This window comes from Scomber scombrus, unplaced genomic scaffold (genome assembly GCF_963691925.1).
Source record: "Scomber scombrus unplaced genomic scaffold, fScoSco1.1 SCAFFOLD_325, whole genome shotgun sequence".
In the NCBI taxonomy this organism is placed as follows: Eukaryota; Metazoa; Chordata; class Actinopteri; order Scombriformes; family Scombridae; genus Scomber; species Scomber scombrus.
Window position 1 is genome coordinate 20,464 of NW_026910502.1, and position 9,537 is coordinate 30,000.

The window sequence follows — 9,537 nt, forward strand, 5'->3', positions numbered from 1 at the left end:
TTCCAGACATGTAGGTATGAAATCATTACCTGGTTGCATTTACACATTTTAAATCTAATCATATGCACATCATGCATACGTTGTGGCTGAGCCAGGCACTTAGTAAACCGATCTTACTGCAGACTTGTACAACAACTGAAATACTTCTGTTGTTTACATCGTATTTACTACCTAAGGCAAAAAAAAACTAAATATATGGCTTTTCAAAAAGATAGAAAATTGCCATTTTAAATAATTCACAATGAGACTGTACAAGAAAAAACTTGTACAGTCTTTTTGGCACACAATCACATCTGGTTCTTCAAATCACTTTCATTTTAAGTCTGTGGTTAAATGTTTATTGCCTATCAGGAGTTCTGCAAATGTGTTCCTGTCAGAGGAAACAGTTTGCTGCAACATGTGGCTAAGACATCAGGTTGAGGAACTTGCTCTCTTCTGCCAGAGCAGACAGCAAGGAGCTCATGTCCCCGATCGCCATGTTCCCCGTCCCCGCCGGCACCGACGGCAATGTGACCGAGTTCCTGGGTGTCGTCAGGCGGGAGGAACTCCGGGACAAGCTCGTGAGCAGACCTGGACTCAGAGTCCCTGACATGAGGCTGGAGTGATCCCCGTCATCCAGCATACTGTCAAAGTCTATCTGTGCCTGCTCCAGCACTGCGTTAGAGTCTACAGTCCTGGCCGTCTGGCTGGTGCCTGAACTGGAAGTTGTTGCATCATTTTCAAACGGAGGTACATCCACCACATGATGGTCCAAGTTTCCATTGGACTCAAATACTTGAATCTGCCCTGTGTAGTACAGGGCGTTGTCGTCAGAGCTGTCGCCACAATGAAATCCAATAACTCCACTATTGGGTATGTTGGGAGTAGCGTCTGGGTTAGCATGACCTGGGTGCCTTGTTTGCTGGGCAATCTTTGGCCTGGAAAGGTGCCTGTTTAAAGATTTAGGTTGTGCTGGAGGCCTTGGCTGGAGATGGCTCTGATTCCCAGCTTGCAAAGGACTCTGGGAGGGCATTTTACAGTTCTGCTGGTCTGAAATCAGGATTGATTCTTCACAGTCCTCAATTTTGACTTGCACAGGCTGAAATCCAGCATCAGCAAAGTGCATGTCAACTGGCTCCTGTTTGCAGGTTAGCAGGCCCCCGTTGATCGCTGCTGTGTTGTTACAAGGTGGATAAGTGGTGTTACCGTTTTTATCGTAGGGTCCGATGTCTTGTTTGAACATGTACCGAGAGCTAATTGCTTCATTGAGATTTGACGACTGCTGAAATCTCTGCTGCTGGAGACAGTTTGCTCCTGGTTCAGCGTTCGGCTGTTTGTATCTCTGCTGTGTGTTTGCAAGGTTTTGAATCATCTGCTGGTTAGAGCTGTGATTGTTCTGAAAAGAGCCAAAGTTCTGGTTCTGCTGGAGGAGCGCCAGGTTTCCACTGACCTGCAGTTTGGAGTGGTGCTGAGAGACATCCAGAGGTCCCAAAGAGCTTTTGTTAGGCGGGTTCATGTTGGTATCGACGACGGCCATCCTTCTCTGATAGTACGCCTGCTGCTGGAGAGGGTTTCCTTGAAAATCTCGATGTGTCGACACTCTGTTTGTTGCGTCTCCGTTCTCAGTTTTGAGGCACTGCACCTCGTCACCCGGCAGCATCACGTCTTCCTCCGCGATGTCATTTGTCATTGTCTCCATGGCGACGTTCTCCGAAATGCTTGGCGGTCGCAGGCTGCAAGGGTAGCGGAGGAGACTGCCATCCGATCGCAGGAAGGTTTGGTGAGATAGATGCTGCCGATCTGCTGCAGGAGGCGGATGGGGCTGCACCCCTCCGCTCAGCGTTCCCATGCTGCTGTAGCGTTGCATCTGCGGCTGGCTGTGAGAATCTGGTGCCACCCGTCTCACAGGGTCACTGGCTCGGCGGGGGATGTTTGACGGGACTTCATGGGGCATCAAGCTCCGTGTGGCGTAGCTGCTGTACTGCCTGGAAGTCAGCCCATTGGTTGACGTGGGGGATTCCTGGAAGTCCCCGTACATCTGGTGAGACTTAAGACTCATCTTGTCTATGTTTGGGAGAGGAGTAGGTGGGGCGCCCCCAGTGGCAGCAGCGTATTTTGCTTTGAGGCGGTAGTGCTGGGCAGGGGTCAGGCTAAGGATGCCGGTTAGGCTCCCTCCTCCGTACCCCCCTGATCCTCTGCTGCTTCCCCCACACTGACTGGTCTGGCTGGAGCGTCGCGAGATGTCGGCAGAGATGGGGTCGTAGGAGTCAGCGGAGCTGATGTTGCTTGGGCGGTTAGCGCCGAACTGTGAAGCCTGACTGGAGCGCCGGCTTGAGTAACAGGGGGAGATGCCCGAGGAACGGCGGCTGAGTGTGTAAACTGAGCTCAGGGTGCTGGAGGTGCTGTCGCGGCGCTCCGAAAGACCCAGCAGAGTCATTTTACCGGAGCTCAGATCACCAAAGCCGGAACCAGGGAAGGACACAGGACCACCACCTATATTTGGACTTTCCAGGAGGGACCCTGAGGACAAACAGATAAGAAATGTTGGACACTTGGATTCTCACCAATCCTACAACTCTGCAGTCTTTTAAGCCTCTTTTAGGACCCAGTTTTTCTTCTCTGATAAGCCCAGCACCGAACAACAGATAGACAAAGTTAAAGACTTTCAGATGAAGAAAGTGAAACATTTAGCAGCTAAAGAGAAAAATATTTTTTCTCAGGAATTGGTGGAGACCAAACTAGAATTTAAAAGGAGAATGAATATTGGCCTTAAATCCAAAAACCCAACTCTAATTGAATGCTGTTGCTCTAGAAAACGTTTGGAAACATCAGTACAACTTTTTTAAAGGGTAATAATCTTCTTTTAGCTCCAGTTTGGACTCTACCAACCCCTGAGAATAATAACAGTCTCTTTAGCTTGTGAAGGAAGTGGAACATCTAGCAACTAGTCTCCAACTCTATCTGTGTGGCCAAATTAAAATCGATCAGTGGACTTTCTGAAGGACTCACCAGTTGCTGGTATGGGTGGAAGCTTGGTGCCGAGGGCCAGCGGTGTTGGGTTGGTGGCCCATCGACACGAGTCCCTCACTGTCATCAGCTTCTCCTTCTTCAGATGCTCCAGGTGCTGGCAGGTGCTGAGCTGCTTCCGGTAGTGGAGGCCCACCGCCGCGACCCCACCGCGGGAATCTTCGAAACCAAAGGACTCAACGAAGGGCAGTTCGTCCAAGGTGCTGAGGTCCCCCAGACTTCCCCCGCTGTGCGCCGCCATTTCTACTCCACTGTCATTGTTGGTGGTACTGCCAAGCGGTGATGGTTCGCTGCTACATGATGACTGACCGCCAGGGCTGGACTGATACATCTAGAAAGAGAGACAGTGGATGAATGAGGGAGAGAAAAAGATGCAGAAATAAAAAGAGCATGAGAGAAGTAGGAGAGCAGCGACTTTTTGTCCTGAAAACTGTTTTTCTTTACCAGAACAAAAGTGGAACAGTGGTTAACATGGCATGAAGAACAGTGAATCATTGAGTCTTTTATCCTCCCCCAGCTTAATTGTAAATAATGAGTGTTTTTTTGGGATGGGGGTTAAGAGGTGGGGGGTGCACCACAGATTACAGACTGTCTTAGTCTGTCTGTGAATTAGAAATGGGCAGGATGAAAGGCTGCTAGAGGCTGAGCCAGAGCGCCGGGCCAATCATCACGAGATGTGATCACGTTTTCTTTTCTGCAGAAGCTGAACTCAGAGAGGATTCAGGCTCTGTGAAGAGTTTATGGAGGTATGAAGCTTTTCTTCTCATAGTTTCATGTTACAGTAAATAGACTTCAGGCTTTTTTAACCCTCCTGTTGTCCTCGAGTCAAGGAATGAAGGAAGGAAGAAGGGAGGAAAGGAGGGAAGGAAGGAAGGAAAGGATGGAGGAAAGGAAAGAAGGAAGGAAGGACGGAAGAAAGAAGGAAGGAAGGAAGGTAGGAGGTAGGGAGGAAAGAAGGAAGAAAGGTAGGAGGGAGAAAGGAAGGGAGGAAAGAAGGACAGAGGAAAGAAGGAAGGGAGGAAGGTAGCGGGGAGGAAAGAGAGACGGAGGGAGGGAGGGAGGAAGGAAAGAGAGGAGGGAAGGAAAGGAGGAGGGAAGAAAGGTGGATGGAGGTAGGAAAGGAGGAAGGGAGGAAAGAGGAAGGAAAGAAAGAGAGAAGGAGGGAGGGAGGAAGGACAGACGGAAGGAAGGGAGGAAAGAAGGAACAGTCAAAACAGACGAGGGAGGACGACACGAAGGTTAATCACCTGACTCAACTCAAAACTTTTAATTTGCTGCCTTAAAAGATTGATATCAGGCGGCTATGAATGAAGCTCAGTTTGAAGTAATGCACCTTTTACTGGGACAATACTGGTTATACATCTCTGTGAATCAGCCCTGCCAAGCCTCCGGATCCTCACAGACTCTTAATATATTCACTGCTAAAAAGCCGTCTTGATCACAGCTTGATAGTCGGCCCTGTTTGCACATAGCACCGAAACCAATTCCCAGTGTTTGAATATTAATCCTGGAGTAGCTTTTATCACGTTCAGTCACTCTGACGGGTGTTTGATATGTCTCCACTGTAGGTTTAAACTGCCTGTGTAAAGGAAAAGTGACGTACAGTACTGTACATGGTTTCATAGGATGATAAATTAATCTTCCTTGACTCTACGCTGTCATCAACTTTTTATTCCCTCTCAAAAAAGATAAATGAGGAGGTTTTAAGATTTATTTAAGCAAGCAAACCAACAAAAATAACATAAATAACTGCAATAAAAAGCAATAAATAAGACTCTTTAAAAATAATCTGTTTAACAAATATTATACAGAATCCAGCTGCTGCTAAAATATAGACGGAGCTTGATTTTGTGAACCATAACCAGCTCCTAGAAGTCAGAAGTAATGATGATTTCGGCCTGTGATGGGTTGGAAATTGAATTTATTGTATGCAAAAGGTGTCTGGTTGTGTCTAATCGCTCCTGTCGTTTCCCTAAAGAGAAGGTGTCTGTTTGGTCTGATAATAATTTTCTCATGTTGTACACAAGAAAGGAAATTAATCCCACCACCACCACCAAAAACAAAGGCGCACTGCTTCAATGAAACACCTGTTTTTTCCTTCCCGCGTGCTGTCGACACACTGTTTTCCCTTGTTTTTAATCAATTGGCAAGAATAAGAAAGGCTTTTGAACTTTTGTTCCTTAAATGAGGGAGCGTGCCTTGAATTTTTTTACTGGGGGGGGGGGGGCTCGTTCACTTCTTTCTGAACAGTAATTTTCCATTTGTGTATCAGCAGCACATGCTTGTTTTACACAGGCGGGGAGTTCCGGTCCTCTGAAATGAGGCCAACGTGGAAGTAACTTAAAACTGCATTCTATCAAAAGGCCACCAGGGGGCGACCGTTTTGGTGTCAAAAGGACTTCCGTCTCTATACAAGTCAATGGAGAATTCACCAACTTCTCACTTGATTTCTAACCTCAATAAACGTTTTCAAAATGTGTTTATGGTCTCAATCGCTAGTTTAAAGCCTTCTTCAATGCAGTATGATGTTCATTTGGGACATGTTGGCCTCCCTGATTTTATATGTGACGATAAAGCAGGGTATGCATTAGGGCGTGGCTACGTGGTGATTGACAGGTTGATTGGTTCACAGGTTCAGGAGGGCGCCTCATGCTCCTCCTGATGCCCATATAAGTAGAATCCGTGTTTTTATTTTTCCCAGCATGCACCTGAAATTTTCAAGATGGCGCTGCTCAGATCCGATACTCTTGGCCTCCGAGCAGCAGTCCACAAACCAATACGTCACGGATGTTACGTCCATGTCTTATATACAGTCTATGGTTTTACATAGCGGCCAGATCCAAGCAGCCTCCAGTAGTGCTTCCTCCTCTTTGTTTTTATTGGTCATTAATGCATCTCAGTTTGGAGTGAATGGCGTACAATGGCAAAAGATGGCACAGAATGTCCCAAAATAAATGGTGCAAACCAGCAAAATATGGCGAAAGATGGTGAAAGATGGGCGTAATAAGCCGTAGCTGAGCTCACCTTAACAAGGTCTGTCCATGAGGAAAGTCAGAAAAAGGAAGAGAAATGAAGACAAGCAAGCAGAAGTTAGAATAAAGACGCATGCTGTTATTTACAGAACCAACCGAGGACTGCAAATCAAAATGATTTTATTTGTCTGTTAAAGAGGAAACGTTAATGCTGCAGTTAGTGTAGCAGTAGCTGTTAGTATGGAGAAATGTGTCAGTAACCCTAAGAAACTATTATCATGTGATCAGCAGCTCGTCTTTGGAGCTGCAGTCATTTAATATAGTTAAACCTCCTGTTGTCCTCGAGTCAAGGGAGGATGGAAGGGAGGAAGAAGGAAATGAGGGAGGAATGAAAGGAGGGAGGAAGAAGGAAATGAGGGAGGGGAGGGATCAAATTGACCCTGTTTTGACTGTTCCTTCATTCCTTCCATCTGTCCTTCCTCGTTCTCTCTTTCTTTCCTTCCTCTCTCTTTCCTTCCTTCCTACATCCCCCTTTCTTCCTTCCTTCTGTCCATCCTTCCTTCCTCTTTTCCTTTCTCCCTCCCTCCCTCCCTCCCTCCCTCCTTCCTTCCTTCCTTCCCTCCCTCCTTCTCTCTTTCTTTCCTCCCCCCTACCTTCTTCCCTTCCTTTTTTCCTTTCCTCCCTTCCTTCCTCCCTTTTTCCTCCCTCCTTTCCTCCCTTCCGTCCTCCCTTCCTTCCTCCCTCCCTCCTTTCCTCCCTCCTACCTTCCTTCTTCCTCCTTTCCATCCTTCCTCCCTCCCTCCTTTCCCTTCCTTCCTTGACTCGAGGACAACAGGAGGGTTAAAAGTGGTAAATACACAGTAGGTTGGTTTTATGTGTTTTCCTTCTGTTGCATTAAGCCCTTTTTTTTTGGTTTCTGAAAAATATAAATTAAGCCTCATTTCTTACCAGCTTCCTTTTAACAAATAAATCTTGCTACTCTCTTTAAAGGATTTAATTTTCTCACCACAGAGTTTTCCGTCTTGATGGATTTAACGTGCAGGTAGTCCTCCACTCCTCTGGGGGAGCTGCTGCTGTCTGATATCTTATCGTCCCTCTGGATTCTGTCTCTGTGTCCCGTCTCGTTCTCTCCGTTCTCTCTGGGCGCCGGCGGCCTCGGCGGCACGTCGCTGCGCTGCTTCTTGGTGACGTGAGCCTCGGGGCCGTGCACCGTCTTCACGTGCTTCCTGAGAGAGCTGGGGTCCGTTGTAGCGCTTCGTACAGCCGGGGATCTTACACACGTACGGTTTCTGTAGATGCAACGAAATAAACAATGATTAGACTCATGTAGAGGAGTTTCAGAGGAGCTGGATGATGTTTTGGGTTGGAATAAACTGTTTTTCTGACTTTTTGAGGTTGAAATCAAATGTTATAGATGCTTAAAGTACAGAAATCCAAACAGAGAATCAACCAAAGTTCATCTGGATCTTCTCCTTCTTTCCTCCCTTCTTTCCTTCCGCCTGTCCTTCCTTCCCTTCCCTCCTTCTCTCTTCCTTTCCTTCCTCTCTCTTTCCTCCCTTACTTCCTCCATCCCCCTTTCTTCCTTCCTTCTGTCCATCCTTCTTCCCTCCCTTCCTTATTTCCTCCCTCCCTCCTTCTCTCTTTCTTTCCTCCCCCTACCTTCCTCCCTTCCTTATTTCCTCTGTCCTTCTTTCCTTCCTTTCTTCCTCTTTTCCTGTCTCCCTCCCTCCCTCCTTCCTTCTTTCCTCCCTCCCTCCGTCCCTCCTTCCTTCCTTCCTTCTTTCCTCTGTCCCTTCCTTCCTTCCTTTCCTTCCTCCTTTCCTTTTTTCCTTTCATCCCTTCATTCCTCCCTCACTTCCTTTCCTCCCTTCCTCCCTTTCTCCCTCCCTCCCTCTCTTCCTTCCTTCCTTGACTCGAGGACAACAGGAGGGTTAAAGTGCTCCTGGTTCCAGAAGTCAGTCATCTTATATTTATTTTAGAGGAAGTGAAATGTTTTAAGTCATTTAACACATTTCTAGATTCCAGCTTCTCCAGTGTGAGAATTTAACATTTTCTTTACAACCCCATCATTTTAAACTAATCCCCTTTTTTGGATCTTTTTTTTGATGATACCTTTTTAGGCTTTGAGAAGTTGCAATGTAGGAGTTTATCTGTGAGAGAAGGAAGGAAGAGGAAGGAGGAAAGAGGAAGGAGGAAGGAAGTGTTGTACCTCGTTGGAGTGAGTCCGGTTCTGTGTTTGGCTCGGTCCGATGCGTTGGAGAAAGCTTTGTTGCAGCCTTCGTGCTCGCAGACGTACGGTTTCTCTCCCGTGTGCGAGCGCAGATGAGTTTTGAGATTCTCCAGACGGGAGTACGCCTTCGCACAGCCCTCAAACTGCAGAGAGAAGAAAGAGAGGAGGAAGTTTTAGATTTAACACCTGATTTACTGTTAAGATCTTAATTTAACATCCAACATTTTTTAATTATCACTATAAGCAAAGTACAGCTGAGTCTGAGGGTAAAAAAGTCTTTAGTTTTGCAGGTTTGAGGATGAAACCAAAGTATCAGACACATTTTAACCAGATGATGGCGCTAGATGAAAGTTTAGGGGAACATCATTCCTCCAAAATGTGACAATATAAAGGTCAGTGTGTAAAAAAGTAGGAGACGTCCAGTTTTATTGTCAAACAGAAGGTTTTGCAGTCTTCAGAGAATCTTATACTTCATGTAACTTGGTATAATTTGGTTTTTTTGCTTTCTCTGGATGCTTTGGTGACACTTTTAATAGATGTACTTCTTGGTTTCAGTTGTTTTTTGGTTTGGTTGGTTTCAGTCTGGAACATGTGATCTTATTATGATTTTGTAATCTAAGAAGGGAGGAAGGAATGAGGAAAGGAAGGAGGGAGGAAAGGAGGAAGGAAGGGAGGAAGAAAGAAGGAAGGGAGGGAGGAAGGAATGGAGGAAAGGAAAGAAAGGAGGGAGGGAGGAAGGAAAGGAGGAAGGAATGGAGGAAAGGAAGGAAAGGAGGGAGGGAGGGAGGGGAGGGAGGGAGGAAGGAATGGAGGGAAGGAAGGAAAGGAGGGAGGAAGGAAAGAGGGGAGGAAGGACGGAGGAAAGAAGGTAGGAAGGTAGGATGGAGGAAGGAAGGAAGGAGGGAGGGAGGTAGAAAGGAAAAGATGAAGGGAGGAAGGAAAGAAAGGAAGGACGGAGGAAAGAAGGAAGGAAGGAGGGAGGTATGAGAGAAGCGAAGGGAGGAAAGGAGGAAGGAAGGAATGGAGGAAAGGAAAGAAAGGAGGGAGGAAGGAAAGGAAGGAAAGGAGGGAGGAAGGAAGGAAGGATGGAAGGGAGGAAGAAGGAAGAAAGAAGGAAGGGAGGAGGAAGGAAAGGAAGGAAGGAAGGAAGGAAAGAAGGAACAGTCAAAACAGACGGGGTTAAACTGTGAGGACTCCTGATGTTCCAGCTGTGTGTTTTTACCATCAGCATGTGTTCAGAAACATGTACAGTAGCCAGTGTTTATAGAGCCGAGGGGGGGGGGGGGGGTGTGTTTGGGTTGGGGTGGGGGTGGTGGGGGGGGTTGTTTG

General features: G+C 46.9%; 1 protein-coding gene across 1 annotated transcript in view; it reads right to left on the reverse strand.

The window, feature by feature from the left end:
• Positions 1 to 403: 403 nt before the first annotated feature.
• LOC133977083 (zinc finger protein GLI2-like) overlaps positions 404 to 9,537 on the reverse strand; it is a gene marked incomplete at its 5' end in the record, with an annotated part of 9,311 nt that continues 177 nt past the window's right edge. Inside the window, 6 exon segments of the mRNA XM_062415221.1 lie at positions 404 to 2,499; positions 2,989 to 3,337; positions 6,985 to 7,224; positions 7,226 to 7,267; positions 8,188 to 8,210; positions 8,213 to 8,351. Of these exon segments, the coding sequence (XP_062271205.1) occupies positions 404 to 2,499; positions 2,989 to 3,337; positions 6,985 to 7,224; positions 7,226 to 7,267; positions 8,188 to 8,210; positions 8,213 to 8,351 (2,889 nt within the window).